General features: G+C 39.5%; 2 protein-coding genes across 4 annotated transcripts in view; one reads left to right on the plus strand and one right to left on the minus strand.

The window, feature by feature from the left end:
• The first annotated feature begins 4,655 nt into the window (after window positions 1-4,655).
• Window positions 4,656-22,191, plus strand: part of LOC139940705 (uncharacterized) — a 229,869-nt gene continuing 212,333 nt past the window's right edge. Inside the window, exon 1 of the mRNA XM_071937072.1 lies at window positions 4,656-5,485. The gene's annotated coding sequence lies outside the window, so the exon portion shown is untranslated. The remainder of the gene's footprint in view (window positions 5,486-22,191) is intronic.
• Window positions 6,810-22,191, minus strand: part of LOC139940703 (G-protein coupled receptor 83-like) — a 48,188-nt gene continuing 32,806 nt past the window's right edge. For all 3 annotated transcript variants that reach the window (XM_071937069.1, XM_071937067.1, XM_071937068.1), the window contains exon 2: window positions 6,810-14,178. In XM_071937069.1, coding sequence (XP_071793170.1) covers window positions 12,748-14,136 — 1,389 coding nt within the window. In that variant the 5' untranslated portion in view covers window positions 14,137-14,178 and the 3' untranslated portion in view covers window positions 6,810-12,747. The remainder of the gene's footprint in view (window positions 14,179-22,191) is intronic.

Below are 22,191 nucleotides of genomic sequence, written 5' to 3' on the forward strand. Positions count from 1 at the left end.
AAAACACGGTGGAAGTGTCTTCCCCAAATCAATACAATTCAATTCCTGGTGTGGAAGAAGATTTTGAAAGAATCAAAAACCTATGTAGCCGGTAGCAGATGAAATTTGTGGCTTTCAATTACGTTCGTAAAAAATAACAAGAGGGCAGTATTGATACCTTCTGTGGGGATAAAACCAAAGCCCCCTCAGGTGTTTTTCTCATCACCACAAAAATAGGCCTAAACTTAACAGTTTTCACGGAGCAAAGAAAAAGAGCCGGACAATTAATTTGTTACTGACGATTGTTTGAAAGCTAGGGTTCTGAGGACTTTGATTCACTGAAATCAGTGTTCGTCCATCTTCCCTCATTCTTTATGTAAAGATAAAAACTCAATCGTGGTATATAAGAAGGAGACACCGAATAGTTATTATGAGACAAATTGAATTAAAAGGGTGAAACGCAACCGTTTCTAGCCGGGCTGCAGTCCGGCCTGACTTGGTAAAGTAATTCGTTTACCGGGTCCAGCGTGATGGGAGCTGCCCGAATAATAATGCACCAGAAGGAATTGAAATGTTGGAATCAAGAATGCCCGGGCCCATTTTCATAGAGCTGCTTGGGCAGAACAAAAATTGCTTAACAATTGTCTGCTAAGTAGAAATGAGCATGATAACAGTTACGGTCACGTGACATGGTAGTTTGGCTGGTGACCTTATTCTGGTAAGCAACATTTTCTAGCGCTTAGCTACTTTTGGCTTAAAGCAGCTGTATGAAACTGAGCCCTGAATAAGTGGTGTATCGGGGGGGGGGGCTGAAACTCTGAATTCCCGCTGAGAACCCTTGCCCCTACCCCTCTTTTGCCCCATGGGTTCTAACCTATCCACATAAATGAAGCGCTAGATACATGAATTTTCTGTTGGTTGGTTGTTAATGACCGCTGATTTCACAATTACTAGAACAAGTATCTGTCGTCTATATAGCTACTGAATCACACTTTCTTGATGACGTGTTATTCATAATCATAGATGTTAAACCAATGTTTGTATGAGAAAGATTGGCTGCTAACAGCTTGGCGTTCATATCCCCTTGTGGGAGTTGGCCGAGTTCCCTTTGACAAAGATCATAATACAAACCAACAAACAACATTGAGCTCGTCATCTAAGAAAATCAGTATAGGGCATAATTTTTATGGAGGCACACCCACTCTCTATAAGAGTGGTGTTCAATTACCTCTGTCTCCAATCTGCTGTTAACATTTCAAAATTGTATTTTATTGTCTAATTAGTTAAGTTATTTGATGGCGTGATGTCTAGACGTTGATTAATGACTACTTCGATAGGTCTATACTGAAAACACCCACCCCTTCATAAACAAATGGATCGATTTTCCAAATGTTCATACAACCCATTAAGTTTGCCTTGCCGTTTTGCTCACTGACTAATTTACATTCTGGTGTAGAAATTAGGGGCTTATAAAAGAAATAGCCTCGGTAATTGTTGATCAAAATGATCTAATAGAAACTAGTGGGAAACACTGAAATTCCATTTGCTTTTAACGGACCATTTCCTGGGGTTTATTCTTTGTTCCGATTTTTCAGCATCAACAGCGAGTGGTTTTATTTAGCGTTAGCCACGTAGTCGCCGGAGAGCAGTTTTTCCCTTTCTATTAAAGTTGCAACTGTCGTACTGTTTTTTATTTATGAAAATTGATATAAAACAAATTTAATCCTTAGAAGGAAAAACATCGGAAATTTGTTGAGGATAACATTTCTTTTATACTACTGAAACAGGTTGCACTCACACTCTGCCCGATTAATTGTGTCAAATTGTGTATAGTCCTATCAGAGTGAACCTACAAAATAAAGGTGAGAATCGACACTCATAATGTTTCCAGTTGCCAAATGGAGAAAAGTCTGGAAACGCGAATGATGTTTTAACTTGGAGAAATTCTTTCACGCATGATTTTCAAATTATTCACCATGCATTCCTGATCTCCCTCCATTTTTCACGTGTTCATTTGTATAGTTCATGCCGATTGACTCTTCGCTTAGATAATCTCAGACTTTCGCTTGCTAGATGGTAAACATAGAAAAGTGTTTGTAATGACAGTGACGCCGTAGTGCCTGCATCGTGACTGGTGGATATAGTTTACCTTTTGGCAGCAAGGAATTAAGAGATAATGAAACACGTCTTTATTTGCATCAAGAAAATAAGTCCATAATATGATGACAATTGTTTGTGTATAATCGGCTGCATCTCATAACAGAGCTGCTTAGCACCCCACCCAAAATGGGGACCTTTGAAACGCTAGGTGGCAGCAGACTTACCAGATAAGTTGGTGATTGTGTCTCATGGTTAAGTATGTTGGTCTGCGCTAGCTAGGCCAGTATAAGCACACGTATACCGAGTATTTGCAATAATGTCTATGAAAATATACCTGGTATATCTGCTGCCACCTAGCGTTCCAAAGTTTCCCATTTAATGTAATAATAGTGGTAACCAGAGGATATGCTACGGCACCCAGTAAAAGGGTTTAAAGTGTTCGCCCTTTTTAGTTAACCAAAGAGCAAGGTCTATAGACCCAGTTCGCAGACACATGAAAGCATATTGTGCTGTTTCACATCCCATGAAGTTTCATATTTCAACTCTACAATAATTTGAGTTTCTTGAAGCTGAGATGATTGGCATGACTTAATATGCTTTCTCGGATCCCTTGATCCCTTTCAAATCTTGGGGATTCCTTTCCTTAATTTAAAAGATACCGGTCGGAAGAGTTCATTCATTCGAACACCTTATTTGATTGAGTTTTTACTCAAATCCGTAGAAAACTTAATCAAAAAAGGTTCAGCTTTAGATTCGGAGAAAACAACACATCAATTACATGCGTTTGTTATATTGCTTGCTTTGTAACCTTATAAGTCAACATCGAATCTAACCGTTGTAAGCCCGGCTTTCGTATATAAGGACAGTTTGTACCAATATTAGAGATTTGAAACCCTTTTATTTGACCAGACAATCTACTAAAGACTCATCGCCTTAACCGTGTCTCAAAGGGGGTGCCCTACATGTTTTTGTAGCGTTCCGATCCCCCCGCGAACTTGCTACACCGGTGCACTGTTTCACCGACAACTAGCACCGGAACAGTCATATGAAACCGGCTCTCGCACGCGTCAGGGAAAAAAGAGCTCATCTCTTGTACAATAATAAGTCATTGTATAAAAAATAGTGAAGACAACCTTGTCGAGCATGCCAGAACTCTGCTATTCACGGTAGGCCCTACTTAAAATTTTATATTAGACTGAACTAGTGAGTTTTTAGGTTGGTTTTAAAGTCACAGAAAGTGTATTTTTGTCTGTGGTTCGGTGGAAGGGCTCTCCAAAGAGATCCGAAGTTGAATGGGACACACCATGGGATATGTTGTCCCCACTTTCCGCATGCTTGGTTTACCCACCTTGTTACACTGAGTAAACTTATCGAACTATTCAATACGAAACTCCTTCTCAATTTCTGTCCAACTCTTCGCAAGAACAGGTAATTGATTCCGCACAAAAAGGCCGTTTAACCCACATTACTCATCGCGAAGACAGTCTTCTTTGGGAATACGAGATGCCTGCAATCTTAGCGTAGCACCTGCCTCTGAAACCCCTTGGCTATAGGTGTTTATTTCTCGCCGACTCTCTTCTTTTCGCCAAGGTGTGCCATTTTGCTTTTCTCGCAACGTTTTCTCTTAGTACATAGGCTTACATGCGTCTGTTCACTAACAAATCACAGCAGCTACAGCCGATTTACCTGGCCTGTATATAGCATACTTTGCTGCAGGCAGTCGTCTTCTGCAAACATGATAATGAATCATTTCTCGGCCCTGGACCAAACGAAGTACATCAGTTGCAATAGACCTTTACATCTTATTGTTTGACATGAGAATGATTCAAAACAATAGTTGAGCAACAAATATTTCCTATTACAGGGTCGTCGTTAGTATCAGGGCCCAATTTCACGAAGCTGTTTAGCAGAAAATGTTGACAAATTTCTTTGCTAAGCAGAAATTTAGTGGGGTACCAGCCACATCAAAACAATGCAAACTTAACTAATGTTGGCTGGTAACCTGTTTCTGGTAAGCAATACAATGTTGTGCTTAGCCAATATATATAACCATAGAGCAAGGACCTTACCAACCCGCTGACAAGGTAGATCCAAGTTTATAGTTTTTTTTTTTGCTATCCTCAATGCCCCCCAAAAGATGCTCTATTTTTGTGAACGAAATAAAAGGTCTACCCTATAATATTATTAGTGAAAAGGAACGAGAGAAAATTGTATCGGTCAGTATCCGAAATGATTAATTTCGGTCACAAGAAGTGGACCTAAGCTAATAGTGCCGGGACCCCTCCCCCCGACCCACAAAAACTTTGTTTAATTCAGAGGTATTTTAACCCAAATTCCTATCATCCTTTTTAGTTTGCAACCAACCAATCCTTCACTCACATTTTAAAATCCTATAATGAAAGATTGTGTCGGAAATAGCTTCTTACAGCTACAACAAACGATCCAAATGACACATATTGTGCTATTGTTTAATGTGTTACATTGCGTAATGCGTGTTCGTATTGTATTCCGTCCCGTTGCATTCCTTTCGAGATGGTTTCAAGCATGCGCAGTTAAACGAGCATGGCGACCTTGTTTTGATACCGTCGTGTGACAATGGGCGTGGACATTTCAACAGAAATATACAGTTTATTCCGCCTGGAAATGTGGTTTTAATTGTTCCATGTTACAACAACTGATGTATAGATGCCGGAGGACAGTTTTGGACATTTATATTGAAGCACTTTCGTCATAAAAATGCAGTAAGTTGTACTTTTCAAATTTCACGGACAACATGAACTTGCCACTTTTTCACTTTTGCGGTGTGTAGTATGGTGAATACAGACACGTGGAGACTGGCACTGTGCGACGCGTCGCGACGTCGGACTACCAGACTGTGACATGCGGGCCTTTTAAATTCGTGTGGGGCATTTAAACTTGCGCGTATTGTGGTGGTATGAAACTTATTGGCATGTGTGTATATTTACCAGCATGTGTATGCCAAGACCGGACCAAACTTTGACTATTTCATCCATGTTCTACCTGACACATGGTTTTGGAATAGAATGTGGAGTGCTAGCCCACACCTACCGGAAGCTTTCTGCAAACTTGGAGCAGCAACGGACACTATAATTTTGGATTCAGACTACCGTAGGAGATGTTGTTACAGGAGTAGCAATTTTATCTGGAATGAATGCTGCGGATCCAGAAAAGACACGTCTACAAGGTTTCAATTTGTGAGGGTTCATCTGGATTTTGGAGAGAATGTTCGACAACAACAAAAATACAGCAAGAACTTGTTACGGTAAATACAGAAACCTCGCTCGGAGAAAATCCAACGTACACACTGCTGTCAATTGTGATTTGACCTGAATCCACAGTTTCGAATACAACACAACAAGTTGTTCACTTTGGAAAGGGATATAAGGTAAGGTGAATATTTACACTCTCCCTGTTTCAACAAAACATGTCATGTCTCTTGATAGCTTCATGCATTGAAGAACGTAAGCATTTTCCACCAAACCCGCTACTAAAGAAGTGACTCTCTTTTGCTTTCCAAAAGTTTCAAACGCCTCGCCCTCCTAAAATTTACTTTTACAATATTCTAGTTATTTTTCTCTTTTCTAAAAATGCATGCATGGTACTGTAAAGAAATGCCAGGAGCATTTCACGAAAATTGTTGCAGTTGTAAATTTAACAAAAATGAAGGAAAAGTTTTTTTCGTGTTTCCATGAACGACCGGGCGATTGAGGGCGTGCACCTGCCACTAAAATATTACCTCTTGTCTTCCAAAAGGTTTAGGGCATACAGTATTCTGGTTATTTTTTCTCTCTTCTTAAAATTTGTTCACGGTACTGTAAAGAAATGCCAGTAGCATTACACGAATATTGTTGCCGTTGTAATTTTAACCATATGAAAGGAAAGTTTTTTCCCCGTGATTTTGATTTTCCGTAAAAGACCTGTTGAGGGCGTGCGATAAAAAAGAAACCCCGTTCTAACGAGACTGCTTCCGGTACTGCACTCTGCGTTTCCGGCACCGTGTGGAAACATGGCAATTGATTACCGCTGAAGAATATTTTTGTGTTAATTTCACTTTAGAGCTTGCCTTAAGACCACAATCATTTTGTAAATCTCTTTGGCTCTGCGGAAATGTAATGGTTCATAAAAGTGTCTGGCGGCACCGTAACGTGTCTTCACCTTGCTGTTGTGTTTCCCCTTAAAATGCAGTGCGGTAGGCAAATTTTGTTGAGTGAATGCCCCCTACCCAGTAAGAATTCCGTTTTGAAAATTATTCATGTGCATTGGGGAGTTTTGTGGAAATGCTCTTGGGCGTATTGTAACGTAAAATATTATTTGATTTAAGTAGGCCACGATCCACAGGTTGGAGATATAAAAGTGTACGTATTTTGTTGTCTTCCTCTGGACTCGGGCATTTTTTGTAGGTTAAGAATGTCCCTGGTTGGTGCCTGGATGGTTTTGTAGAGTGAGTTGCAGTCCGGTTGACTTGTTGAATAAAGTAGTTAGGCCCTGGTTACCTTATTTGGGTGGGCTGTACTTGTAGTGATGTTCAATCAGATGACTTATAACAAAAAGGACATTAGGATATTTTAATCGGTATCTTTTTAAATTTTAAATAAAATCAAAACCGAAAAATACCCATGAGTACATAAATCAGTATTATTCTTGAAGAACTATTTCACTGCATTTAACAATCATCGATTAAAACACATTTTACAAAAATATTTCCCACACTTAATGACACTTAACTTAATAACATGTTTACAATAAGACTTGTCTATTCTAGGGGCATTGACGTACCCCAAAGAAGATTATGATACAAGAACCATTATCTGCCTGCAGTGATTTCTTCACTGGAACAAAATCCAACACCAACTTTGTAATTCAACACCTAAACTGTTGTACTCTTATATTACGGTGGTTTTGCCTGATCGATCACATTATTGAGGTAGAAAGTAATATTCCATGCCTCTGTTGAAGTAGAACATACCTATGTTGAGGTAAAAAAACATTATAACCCTCTGTTGATGTAGACAGCAACTGTTCTGTACCTCGGTTGCGGTAGAATATACCTCATACGGGGGTACATAATACTATTTTGGAGGTGAACATAATTCCTCTGTTGAAGTAGAATGTAATCTATACCTATCTTTTATCCTATGTTGAGGTAGAACATTAATATGATGTTCCAAATGATCTTATGTAAAGTAAGTGTAGTCCTCAGTCCAAAAGAATCAAACAAAACGTTGTTACCAGGCCTCTATGCCCGGCTTACAAGCATGACTGCATAGCAGCCTTTGTTTCCCCACAGCCGTACCGGCCACAGACCGCATTCCACGGCTTACCACATACACAATCCACAGCAATTAATGCTGTACACCAACACCCAAATTGTACAGAGTCACTATAAAAATAACGCTATACCTTTTTGCCAATAACAATACAAGAAAATTTACTTGGATACAATGTCACCTGGTTCTCACACACACACTCAACCATCATCAAGTGAACATGCATAACATTTTTAGTGATAGTGATGGAGAATAGTCACTGGACACTATTGTATTATTGGAGATTGTCAAAGACCAGTCTTCTATCTCAACATATGCATAAAATAACAAATCTGTGAAAATTTTGAGCCCAATTGGTCGTCAAAGTTGCGAGATATTAATGAACGAAAAGTTGTGTGTTTTCAGACATTTCGAGACATCAAAATCGAGTTCTGAGGTCTCGAAATCAAATTCGTGGAAAATTACCTCTCTCTCGAAAACCACGTTACTTCAGATGGATCCGTTTCTCACAATGTTTTATATCCTATCAACAGCTCCCCATTACTCGTTACCAAATAAGGTTTTATGCTAATAGTTGTTTTTGAGTGCACTGCATTGAATATTTTGCTTTTTGAAATGACAGTTTTTATAAAAAAAAATCACTTCTGAATAAAATGATACACTGTCTGTAAAACAGTTAAACGGATAGTGTTGCATCGCTGTGATTTTCGACTCACGGCAAGTAAACCATAATAACATTATAGTTTTGTCAAAATTTCAAGACCTTTTCCCTCTCTCTTATTTGAACCGATATGAAGAGATCTATTTCAAAGTTTTAAGCTAACGAGATACGGAGCAATCAAAAAATATTATATTAGAAAAACTATAATCATCCTCGAATATCAATCTAGAAATATACAATTGTGTCTCATTAGCATTTCAATTGTCGTAATTACATTACGTTTGATTCGCTAGTAACAGCCACTTAACATTAATTTTATCAAAAAATGTAACTGATGATGACTATAGTACATAAACGCCAGAAACACATTAGGAACTTGACACAATGAAATTGATAATTCAACTAGTACTTGGTGATATGACACTAAATACACGATGGTCAACTATAAGTCTGTGATTGCAGGAACATTGTCTCTTTTTTATTATGAAAGACTAGCGTGGTGTGTGTGTGTGTGACCACCACAATGCTTTCTTTAGATTTGGTTAGAAGTGTCTTCCAAAAACGTCAGAATGAATCTACAATTTAAGTCATTTAAGTCTATAAGTCCTTGAATAAAGTGTGTACTGTATAACCAATGTTTACCTGATTTTGTTTATGTACAAAATACCCCTGAATCTAAAAAATAACTAAGACAAAAACAACTTTTTTTGTGACTGTCTCAAATTTTCCCGTGATCGGATTTGGGGTGTGGTTATTATCAATATTTTTTGTTCAAAGCAGATTCTCTTTGACATTGAACATTATTTTGACAATTTGCCATATAACGCAAACACGTGCTTAAGACTACTATTTTTCATTTTCGTCAACTTATTTACATTTTCACTTAATTTTGGATACAGTAAAATAACATGCGGAAACTTTTTATAATCTTTTTTAATGTTTATATTTTGATATTTTAGACAGAGTTGAATAACATGTCAACCTGTTGTTTTGTTGATTCTTTTTTGAATTATTTGTTTTCAATCAATGTGAAAAGTTAAATCGACGGAGTAATATTTATAGGTACAATATAAGTATTTACGAATCTAATCCACTTTAAGTCTACAATTCCTTCAATAAAATGGGTATGTGTAACACATATTACAGTAAACCACTATTTACCTGAATTTGTTTGTGTACAATAGCACCCTTGATACTAACAAATAACTGAGACAAAAACAGGGTATAGCATTAATTTTGTGACTTTCTCAAATTTTCCCGTAATCGGATCTGGGATGTGGTTACTATCAATAATTTTTGTATGGCCTTTGTAAGATGCTGAATATAAAGCTCCCTGTCCCCACTGTTTCATCAATGGGCAATATTTACCTTTGTAGATTAAAAACAACGACGACGTATAGATTGTGTTTACACACATTGTCATGCATACCATTTAACTATTAGAAGTAGCCTAAGATATGTAATTGGAACACTGACAAATATTCCCCCAATGATAAATAGTCGCAAAGCCTATACATCTATACGGTGGTGTGTCTATTAATTCTACCTCCATGGTCTATGGTAAACAAGGTTCAATGTGTACAGTCAACATGAAACTTGTTCCCCTTGTATTCTATCCGGCCTCGTTTTTATTACACTGAGATCATTTGAGGCAAAACAAGATGGTCACACCACGAAAAGGTCTCAACTAATGTCATGCACAACGAAATACACCACACATACACTTGCCAACTTTACAAAATCATCTTCGTTCACACTGCCACTACTCTCCCCGGGTTAGCTCAAACTCACCCTTGCACCAGCAACAATCTAACATCTCAAAGAATAAGTCGCACATACCAAATCACTGTTATTCATCATATTCAAAACTATCAAAACATTTTCTTTACCACTCTTTGTCTGTTTATAAATCAGGAGACTCGTATCACTTGCACACTAGAATAAACTCCTGAAAACAGTCTGCGTGTGAATCAGCGTAAGGGTAAAAAACATGACTCCATAGATTGGAATAGAGCCCAGCAACTTCTGCTGGCCCGCAGTCGTTTGTAACTTTTGTAAACGCAAACTTTTTTTTGTAGCTAATGGTTTAAATTGGAGTAGCCCTCTTGCTGCTGATGGGCATGTTGTTGTAAAATGTTTAAAGTTCGGTTTGTTAAGGTCTAATCCAATTTCACTGTGCTACTAGAATCAGTTTGAGAGAAGTGTCGAGCACAAGTTCTTCAACAATTTCTGCAAATCTTTGCTAGTTTTTTTTTTCCGACAATGGTCTAAGCAAAAAACATGAGCCTTTTAAGTTCGTATACTTCAGGATGACGTGCTTTGTGCAAAGAAACAGCAAAGTAAAGCTGCCAGCTGCTTCTTCATGATCAAGTCTCCCATGTTATACATGAACACGTCTGTAATTCACCCTCAGCCCTTCAACCCCCAGGCCAACAGGTCGAACATCTGAGTAGTAGTTCATGATTTCTCTACGACCAGCCGCAAGTGCTTTTTATCGACGGTGGCACGTCATGGGAATATTTGTAACAGTGCAGTGATCACGTCCACACGTGACACCAAGCATCAATCCGGGCATTTTCATACGCGAGCAAATTTGGCTGTGTGGCGTTGAGGGCACGCGTGCCGATACGTAAGGCATGTACACAAATACATACACACTTCCTATTCACAACCACGCTTTGATTTTTAAAAGTTCTTCATGGACTTGAGGGTTATTAAGATTTTTGTTTAATGTCTGAAAAAAAGATAGGCCCGGGTCAACTTGATGTACCCGCACTTTCCTCTGTAAATATTAAACCGATATGGTCGGACTACTAAATATGAATTCATGTAGAACCGATCACAGTAGTGATCCTGTCAATGAAGATCATGCAGATAGAACAAGAGCAACTTATCAAAATAACCAAGTTGCTCTACAAAGATGGAAAGCAGTTGGCGACAGTTACGCAATTAGTCTGTAATATTAATTAGTTGATTAATTAATTGATTAATTAATTAATTTATTTATTTAATTTTTAAAATTATCTTCCTCGATCACCATACATGTATACACAATCCAAATATAAACCACATGGATTATATCACACTGCAAAACTAGGGTGTTATAATTTACTTCATGGGTGAAAATGGTGCAACTGTCTTTTCTATCTTTTCTATTTTTAGTCACCATCACAAAAATAATCCTTTTATTCTTGTCTCTCCACATATTTGCTCTCTCTTTCATATTTTCACTGTTTCCTCAAGTTAAAGTAAGACGAACATAAATTGATATAGTCTGGTTCTTAGCATACATATTTCTTCTTGCATTGTAAAGCTCTTCCGGCAGTCCCAGTGTATTTTACTGCGTCCTTGTTAAGGACGACGGGATAATTTTTTAGGTATCCACTCAAGAGAGTAGTAACATATTTAATTTTTTGCCGTGAAGAAGTATGCCTTAGAGTGTTATTTCCAAATTGTAAGTGAATATCTAATAAAAGGCTACTTTCAAATGCTGCTTTTTAATTTTTCTTTATTATAAATCAAGCTATTCTTAATTCTCTATGGCTCATATTCTTAACAGAGTACTGAACTTGTTTGTATCTTCTGACGGATTCACTCTTTAAATTCATTCAACTGGCCATTCCTGTTTAAAGCCTCACACCGTTTTCCATTTCAAAGATCTGGTTCTCGATCACGCTATCTGCACTCTTTACACGATAATACCACTTAGTTCCTCGTTCCGTGTTCACTCTTTCAAGATATGTCCACGCGAACAGATCCCAGCTCACCTTTTGAATGATTCACCTTGATGCTTAACATTTCTGCATGAATAAGGAACTGGATGCATTGGTCAGCGGCCACTCGCGGTAGTTACAAGAACACATTCCCAACCATGTATTTATACTTTAATGTCACCATTCAGATGGATAACCAGTGCTTCCCTCACCATTTCTCTGACAAAAAAAATGTTCTCGAAAGTTTCCACCAAAAAGGCCACATTATAATTTGTCTCATTACAGTGTGTATACAAAAATAAATGGAATGTTATGTGCACGTTCTAAAGAGGCCGATTTTTGTGTAATCTTAAGAACAAGAAGGCCCTTTCAATCGGGAAGATGGTTTCTCTCCACCCTACACTCATTATAATAGGAATATCAATTACTACCTCCAGCTCCATTTTGTTTCATGTTAAATATTTTTCGTATTGTATAGCCCTTTACCGAGAGTGGCATTTACTCTTCGTTGTGGCGAACTTGCATACAATTTATTAACAAACAACAAATTTCCTTAACAAAATTGGCTTTGGAAAGTTCAACCTACATAAAGACAGTGGGTGCTACATTTTCATAAAATTATTAAGATTCACTTTGAGGAGTTCCTGTGGTTTATTTGTTGCTATCACAAACTGTTTAACTGTTCAGGCAGACTGCTCCAGCCAGCCTCCCCGGTCATGATCAGACTGTGGTGGGGAGCTCGCAATGACCCGCATTCGTATCCCCCAGACACTGCCATCAGGCTCCTAGTCTTAATTGTTAGAGTTAGTACGTGCATGTTAGAAGTCTTATTGTACGAGAAGTACTACCATGAGGATTTCATCGTGTGTTTTGAATGTTTTCATATTTTGAAATATGCCTCATAAATTATACAAAGGCCTATATAGACCTGCATTTTGGAGACAGTGGCAGATTGCAGTAAAGTTCAGTTTGGTCACACCAGCGGTGCTCAAGCACTATATTCATCTTAAACCTCGTACTCTCTGACGCCGTCCGTATCATCAATCCCAGTTGTGAGTTTCACTTCCATCTGGTATGTTTCGCACGACCCCGGGGATTTGCCGTTCGTCGTGCGCGTGGTGACCGATTCATAGCCACTCATTGCCGTCGTGTGCCTCTCTGTCGTGTGTGAGTTCTCATTGCCGTCCGTCGTTCGACCGAAGTACTTGCTGTTTCTCTTAAAATTGACTTTCAGGAACCAGCAGTGGAATGTCGCCTTTAGCTCACTGCGGAAGTTCTCATTCAGGAAGGCAAAGGCAACGGGGTTGATGCACACGCTGCACATGGCAAACCAGTGCAGCCAGAGGTACAGGATCGCGCTCTTTCGAGTTGGGATAAACTCACTGACGATAAGGTACATGTTGATCGGACACCAGCATATGGCGAAGACGGCCACGACCAGTACCAGCATGCGTATAGTACGCTGCTTGGCCCTGTTGTTAGCGGCTTGCTGTTGGGCGATCATGTCTCCAACAGCTGCTTGGGCCCACAGCTTCATCCCAATGCGTACATACGCTCCAGATGTCAGCGATAGAGGGATGACGTACTGACAGATGAACGTAGCAAGCACAAAGTAGGTTCTAAAGTATCCTGGTTCACCGGGATAGTTTGCGATGCAGACTAAGTGATCAGGGTTGCTCGGTCGTTGTTGTGTCTCTCGGTAGATGGCAAACGGAACGGAGAGAGTCAGTGCCAAGACCCAGATTAAAATGTCGATTGCCACGGCCGTTGCCATTGTGATTCGAGGACGGAGAGGATGAATAATGACGCGATGACGATCCAACGCTATCGCGGTCAACATGAAGGTAGACACATAGACTGACGTCATTCCAATGTAGTCCGCCAAGTGGCACATGATGGAGCCGAAAGGCCAGTTCACCGCAAGCTGGCTGTACGCAATGAACGGTATGTTCAGAACAGTCATGAGCATGTCAGAGAGTGCCTGATTGGTCAGAAAGAAGTTGGTGACACTACGCATGCGTTTGTTGCGCACCACAACGAGGCACACGAGAGAATTACCCAGAAGGGACATGACAGATATGAGGCTGTACAGGGTGATAAAGACCACCCGTGCGGACACACTCTTGGGGTTGAGAAAGCTGTCATGTGACCCGGTGTTGCCCTCTTCGACGATTTTATCAACGAAGCTGTTCAGGAAGTCTATAGAGGAGCTTTCGGCGTACAGACCCATGTTGTCCGATCCCGTCTGATTGCTGTATCCCACTTCTGCACCCTCTTGCAGGTTGGGGTTTTGTTTGTTCTGTAAATAATCCATGAGCTCCTCAAAGCTTTTGGATTGGACGAGTAAACCTGTGGTGGTGTCTCGCACGGTTGTCAAACCTGGGTGCGAAGCCATGGCGTCGTTATAGGTCCTCGATCCCTTTTAATGGTCACAATCCTAGAGCAAAGAAAGAGAGAGAAAGTGCTGTGAATACGTTATACCTTTACCTTGTTCTGTATAGACCTGGCACACTCAAAACTCACAGGCCGGAATTGACCCGCATTTTGGTTGTAAACATGTCAAATTAATGGGTTATTCCAAGTCAATCTTGAAAAACTTCGTCCAACAAAAACTTCACAAGGTATTAAATATAAACATTTTACGTTACCCTGGATTCCCTCAATATAAAACACCATATCCAAATGGATATACATTATTTTTTAACTTACCCTTAATCAAAATAAAAAAGTCTATGTGTGCGTATATCTCAAACATAAGGCAAACTGTTTACATTACCCTTGTTCAAACAACCAGTTTTTATATTTAAACATGATCATGTTCATATTCATGAACACACACCACACATTGTCAATTAATCTGTCAGTTTCCTTTACCTCAATATAAAGTATAAAGTTTCAGGAAATTATTTTCCAGCCTTGAGTTTTCCAAAAATGTCAAATGTTAGTTGTCTTTTAATACCGCGCTGCGTTTCTCTTCTCTTGACAGTTGTTTAATCACAATTGGGCCCTGACGGCAATACCGAAAACTGCTGCAACGACAGTTAAACAAACATCATAGATTCGCCGCGACAACCACAAGGTGGGGGTGGGGAGATTGGGTAGCTAAAAAAATCCAACAATTATTGCAGCTTTATGTGCTGTGACAGCTAATTACAGCTATCCAGCAATTTGCAATGCTTGGCACATTTTATACTTTAACAACACACCAAAAGGTCTAGCACCTGGGAGCGGCTAGGCTTGCCCCGGAGTAACAGCTTGTGCCTCTTGTGTGAAGAGCTGGTCCGGTGTCCCGGTGTTCCTGGTGTTTCCAGGTTCATCTGACTGCATCAATTCTGGTGATCTGACACACTTGGTGAGCCAACCGGATGAATTCCACAGGACCCAAGTATTTACCCCCCCCCCCAAAAAAAAAAAAAAACCAAGAACGGCCCGGATCGATACAGTTTCCCCCTCAGTTCCCGCAGATGTTTCACTCAGCGGGTGTTTTTATCTTTGCCGAAACTAAATCTTTGACAAATTGACACATTTTTTCTACCCGTTGCACTCCTCTTGTGCCCCGATGAGATGAGTTGCCAGAGGGACTATTATAGACACTGCGTGAAATAATCTACGTATGCTGCGAATGCAGTACTTGTTAAGCCCACACATTTATAACTACTTTAAGTCGAACAAAAGTTTCAGTATGTTAAAAATATTTTACAAAATAATACACAAAAATGCTCAGAGAGAGAGAGAGAGAGAGAGAGAGAGTTCTTCATTATCGTACACAAGAAAACACAAGCAAAGTCGAACAACCAAATAAGGAACAGAAGGAAAGAAAATCTAAAAACAAATACTTTATTTTTTTATTGAGAAGAAATAATTTACTCTTAAGGAAAATCGGCAAATGCAGAAACATGGACAAAAACTGGCGTTGCTTTTGTTGTTACCCATAATAAATAATATAGTTCTTTTTATTTGTAAATCATACAAACTCAAAATGATTGTCATTTTTCGGCATGTTCGTTTGTTTGTCTTTAAGTTGCCAAAATTCACTACGAAAACATGTTGATTACACTTGTTATATTTAGAAAATGTTATATTTATCTATATGGATTTGTGTTGATACACTTTCTTGTTTGCCCGATGCAATCAAAACCACCTGGCCGGCAGACCAGCCTAAGAGAAACAAACTGCAGTCTTCAAAGTAACCCCGGGGATAAAACTGACAACTTGACATCTTAAATAACACCCTCCTATAAAATAAAAGAAGGACACATCGGAAATTCAAGACCAAGGCAAGGGACAGAACCTCGAAGATCCAAGAAATGCGATCTGTAATATGTTTCCGTAGGTTTTTCAAGCTTCATCACAATAACAGAAAAGAAAAGCAGAAGGTGAAAGAAGTTCAGAATGCGAAATGATCTGTTGAATTTGACAATGTGCCACAGGTAGATTTTGCTATTAGAGACATCTTGAGTTTCATAAACCCCTACGAGCGGTTTCGAACGATGACCGATGTGTCATTGTCTTGTGAGGGTCGGTACATGACGTCAATGACCGTGGAATAGTGATCAATCCTCCTGAAGACCATACTGGTCGAAACGTCAGTTTCATGAGGCCGTTTACTTATCTGTGTTGTTATGTAGAGCAGTGTCTTTAATACCAAATAGACTACCGAGGTTGCCCGGTAGCAGAGGCAGTTCGAATCCTATGTTTTGGCAGCGGGTACCGCGACGATATAAGATATGTATTTTAGATATGTGTTTGTTTGTTAAAAATATTTATCACTTGTTTTACATGTTTCTTTGGTGCACCTAAAGTAGGGGGGGGGGTGCTGTTAGGTATGTTTGTAAGTGTGATTGTACAATGCCAGGATAGCTATCAAAACTGCTTTATACTTCGTCTCTTGTACGCCTGAACAGTGTATACCGTAATGATGTAAGGTTTTACTCAGTGATTCATCGGTTCTAAAGCAAAGCTGAGACATGATTTAGGTACAAAGCCGGTCTTCTTATCGTGCTCCCAAACAGCGAATTATCGCGTAGTATCGTCTGGATTATAGGACTAATTAGGACATGTAAGTGGGTTAAAAAGCACCTTGGGGCAGATTATACAACATTACTACAAACCAGATGAGAACGCAGCTCAGCGAATAATGGTTCTAAGAGGAAATATTAAAATAATGAGCCAAGTTCTGGCCGATTCAGTGGGTGGCTTCGGATGAGGAAATATGTAATAAACCAAATACTTTTGATCGAGCGTAGGAAACATTAGCTGTGCAGGGTACTGCAAACAGAGTCACCTCTGATGGAATGACGCGCGGCGGGCCGTAAAGTGGTTACTTATAACGCAAATATTTCGCACTGGTTATTTGCAAACATTGCGCAGTGGTTACGTGCATGCCTAATAAACTACTGCAAACACTACGCAATGATAAAAACGCGCAGCAGATTGCTTTTCGTGTAAATAATGGTCGATGCTTACAATTTAACTCACGTCCAACCGGGACAAGACCGTATCGTTAGTTAACGGCACTTGGGAGACAGTAGGCTTACAACCGTAGGCAGCTGTGTTATTTGCCAGGTCGATAAACATCACGTTATTCGTTCCTGGCGCTACAAATTCATTACCAGTGAAGTGTATAAATTCGGCCCGTGCTTTTTGATATTGTGAACTTGTCACGTACTCGAACCCGCGTGTTCGATGCGGGAAAAGTGCAGGAGTGCCATTTTTACTATGGCCGGACTATAAAGATTAAGAGTTCGGAACGTAAGATTCTCAAGAAGTCTTGTTTCACATTATGTAAAAGTTAAGTCATCTCCTGTCACGTTCAGGAATTGATTAGGGACATTTGATGTAGAGATACAAGTTTGTTGGGTGTTTGTTGGTTTGTAAGTTTACAAACCTCCAAACACCCAACAAACAAACAAACAAGCAAACAAACAAACAGACAGACAGACAGACAGACAGACAGACAGACAGACAGACAGACAAACAAACAAACAAACAAACAAACAAACACACCAACAAACACACAGAGAACGATGTTGGTATTTAAATTTAAGATTATGTGTGTATCTTCGTACTATGGTTTGGACTTTGAACCAGTGAGCTCTTAGTTCGAATATTTTTCCTCGATAATTACAAATGCTGTAAAGAGTACAGAAAATACAGCATTTCAGACAAAAATGTCCAGAGGAAGATGATTATTCCTCCAATACTTATGTACTGCGTCGTTGGGCAATATGTTGACCAGTATCAAGACGAACAATGTTTCTCAAAGAAGTGTTACTATCCGATGTTTAAACCTTTTACCTGACTATATGGTGCCAGTTGTTGTAGGTTGGTTTTAAGAATTGTTTCTTAAAATTTAAAGTGTTCGAATGGACTCTTTTAAAGACAGAGATACCTTTGGCTTTTGGAACTGATTGGTTTAGAAACTGATATATTTTTTACATGTTTTGCTATAACCACTTCGAAGTAAATGTTTCTCGAAGATACCATCGAAGTCTGCTGCAACCTTTTAACAAATAGTTTTGTTTTCCATTAATATTTTAAAGAATGATTACCAAATGCCCTTCCCTTCAAGGTATACGACTTACGGTTGCACCTTTCCGATAACAAACATTCGTTCAGTTGTGTTTGTTCGGGACTCTTGTGTGTAATGTACTTTAAAAAAGCTGCTGGGATTGAAAACCTGCCAGCACGTTCACTGCATAAACCATCTCAATTTAACACTTAAACAAATTGTAAGGAATTGGTGCTCGTATGTTTTTTATCACCGTGTTGACCGCTTAAAATTTCATCGGGGCACGACGACGCGATGGCCCGCGGGGCTTTCCAGCCCTTAACCGGGTCCTACCTCGACATTTTCACACAAATAATTGCATTTTACCGATTGCTGTGGATGGAGTTAAAGCGAGATTTGGTTCGGTATAAGTTAAATTACCTTCGTGCTTAATCTAACATCTTGGCACACTTTTTGGAATAAAGAGTGACGAAGGTTGGAAATTTGCAACTCTCTCCCCACCCCTTTTTAAGCGAGAGGGGGGGGGGGTCTTATGTAAGGGAAAAGCAAGCTTATCTTTACTGGATGCATCTTACTGTTTGATGAACATTGATGTATTCTTTTTAACAAATAAGCATAATTTTAACAATAAACATACTAATTGTGTGATTTACACTTTGAGGAACGAACGCCACGAAGTCCACATACAAACGTCAAAGTGAACAAAATAACATCTGCAAGTTTCCAGGGTTGAACATAAATAGTTTTTACATTAATTAGACAGCTGCAGATGTGAGCTACATATTTGTAGATGTCTTAACAAGGTATTGAAAAGTAGAGAGAGAAAATCGATTCATGCCAAGGACAGAGTGGACTTGAAACGTGGAAGTGCTTTCAAACCAAACGGAACATTTTACAAATACAAGTCCTTAGACGATTTGGTTTGTTATTGTTATACATTTATGCGAAAAGATGTACATTTTTTACCAAACGACGTTAATTAAACGGTTTTACATTTTCTTCTGCTGGTATTTTGGTGCCGCTCTTTGTTTATTTCTTTTCGGTTGAAACGTTACATCAATAAAACCTCATGGGAATTTTCCGTATACAAATTTCGAAAACCAATAAGTCTCGTATCAAACTTGAAACTACTTTACCTTATGTCGAATTTTATGACAATCCTCCCTCTCTATAAGCAGCCCCGGCCACTCGTACACACTAAGTCCCGCAATCCGTTCTCAGCAAAGCAATGCCCATTAAATTAATCATTCTATATCGACCATCGAGTACTGTGACGACACTCAAGTTCTCACTTCACCACACGGATAGGGACACACCTCCCCACAGAGACGCAATTATCTCACAACTGACTGTTAGAGATGCGAGACTGAAGTTCCTTGTGACGCATATGAGTGTATCTTGGCCAGGGTCCCTTGTTTCCGGGGTCCCGTGTTCCCCCGAGGGGGGTTGGGACAGCGACGACTACAGCTCTCTTAAAGTTGTATGGCGAATGTGAAAACGGTACCATGTAGTTCGTACATTAAAGTTCACGTGTATGCTTTGTATACGTGTGTTCACGTGTATACAGTTGTCCACAGTATGCTTTGGTCCGCATCCACTAGTTGGAGCACAATGCTATCAGTCAATGATGCATCAATGATGGAAATCGTCTCTTTCGTGACAGTCAATGCCACGCCCATTTCCCATTTTTCTACTGTCGTGTATTCATAATTTTTTCATCGTCAAGTACTTTTATATCTTTGAGGATTTTTTTGATTATTGCCTACAGTCGTCATGGTCTAGTCCCATTTACTCTGATTTGTGCTGCAGATCGACCTTTAAGAAATCCATTCTTTGTGTCTTTATTTGGTGATGAAATAAGTGTCTCGGCTGGGTCTGTTTTTGATAAAGATGTCTTTCATGAAAAGCGACGGCCTGTAGTTTTGTCCTCTCCAACTCTCAGCTGCCTGCACTAAAACAATTTCATCGCATTAGTGCAGGAGTGAAAAATGCACATTTTGTTGTCTACGTGATCAAGCGTGAGTACATAGTCACGGCCTCGCAGCTACCACTAGGCTAAGATTATCGTTGCGAGACAAGAAAAAGGGAGGTCCATCCCAAAGCACCCAGCGCTGAAAACTGGAGCGAGAGTTCACGGCGATTTTAATACGACCAGAAGAATCATCCATGGGCAGCCTACAACTGCGATCACTTGAGACAAGCATGTCTGCTCGTCACAAGCTTCTTATAACGATTATAGACTTAAGCCATTTTTTCCCAGCCTGCTCAGGCACCGTTCTTGTTCACACGGATAATATTAAACCATTTACGGATGTAATTTCGAAGAGACCTGACGTGTATAATTCTGATTTCTGTGAGATACACCAAAAGTGGTTGATTCCCTTTTGTTGCTCCCGGTCATCGAGCAAAATGAAACCTATTTTGTGCAAGAAGACGTAGAGAACTATTTGATTTCCAACTTGGGGTGTACTCTTTGCCCATGAGCAAAGAAGGATGCTCCGTGAGATGTAATTAAGTTAGCCCAGTTATACAAAACGGGGAACGAGCAATATCATCAACTTACAATTCCAACTATCTAGAGACATTGGTGGTTGTATGGTGTGGTGGGGGTAGAGCTGACAACGTTCGCATCTTGCAATCAGGGAGACTTAGTTCAACAATCAGAGAGATATTTAGAATTATACATTCAACATATAGGGTGTTTACATAATCAGTGAGATCTAGAATTTGTTCATCAGATCATAGAAAGATTGGTTAAATTTCAGGGATTCAGCAGAATCAGGGAGAGTTGGCAACTCTTGGTATGGGTGGGTTGTCCGACCTCACGTCATCAAATCAGTATTGGACGTGCATGAGATGTATAATAGAGAAGCGAAATAACTGTGTACACGTCCTCTGAAATAATAACTCTCTCGCTCAAGTTGAATTCAAATAAAGCGTGAGTGACAGTGATGGTGGTACTTGCGTAGTTTCATACGTAAACAGAATGATAAAGTGACCGGTGAGTGTGGGACTGATTTTCGAATCATGCCGAGGTATTGAAGTTCTTGTTAGTCGAGGGGATTATCATTGTGGACTATACACCTGTTTTGAACATTGGATATAAATTAAAGCACATGAAGTTGATTTACCCCTTGACTGCATTTAATAAACTACAGAGGTTAGTGATTTCAGTCTACGTGCAGCGAGATATCCCTTTTCAACCAGGTGATGTCCTAATGCCTCTGGATTTTGATCTGCTGCAATGTTCATACTCCAATTATATGTTAGTTACCAGGTGCGGTACCATATAAAGCCTTGCTCTAGTCGTGGGAAGCATAGTCTCCGCGAATACTGCATACAAATTAAGATTTTTTTAGTACAAAATAAATATATTAACAACCGCCGAAATAGCCGGATTTTAATGTTTAATAATTCAATGGTTTGATTATGTAGGATCCCTACTGCCTCAATTATTCAAAACAAACGATATGAGTTTATGTAAAATCCATACTGCCTCCATCAATCACAGTTCTAAGTCATAAAGACACAATCAATCGTTATGAGCTAATGAAGGATCTGTATACTGCCCCAATCCTTAAAAAACCATAATGAGTTTATAGGATCTCAAAATACTGCCTCAATCCGAGTTCGAAATCTACCGATTTGAGGTTCTGTAGATCCCCTACTGCCTCAATCCATCACGTCAAATTTGGGGTCCCTAAATCCTATATCGTAGGAGGTCCTGTTTTCGAGGTGTCCCTAAAATCGTGGCAAATCTTTTACCTCTCTGTGCGCGATGTAAACAGTCCCTAGATAAAAATTGTGTGGTTTTATTTGCCAAGCAAAGAGTCTCTTCTCCCTTGACCAAAACTTAGAAACACGTAAGGCTCCACTGGATATTTGCACTTGTAAATGCAAAAAGTTTGGTATTTTAGGCATTTCTACAAGGTACAAAAA

This window comes from Asterias amurensis, chromosome 8, assembly GCF_032118995.1.
Source record: "Asterias amurensis chromosome 8, ASM3211899v1".
In the NCBI taxonomy this organism is placed as follows: domain Eukaryota; kingdom Metazoa; phylum Echinodermata; class Asteroidea; order Forcipulatida; family Asteriidae; genus Asterias; species Asterias amurensis.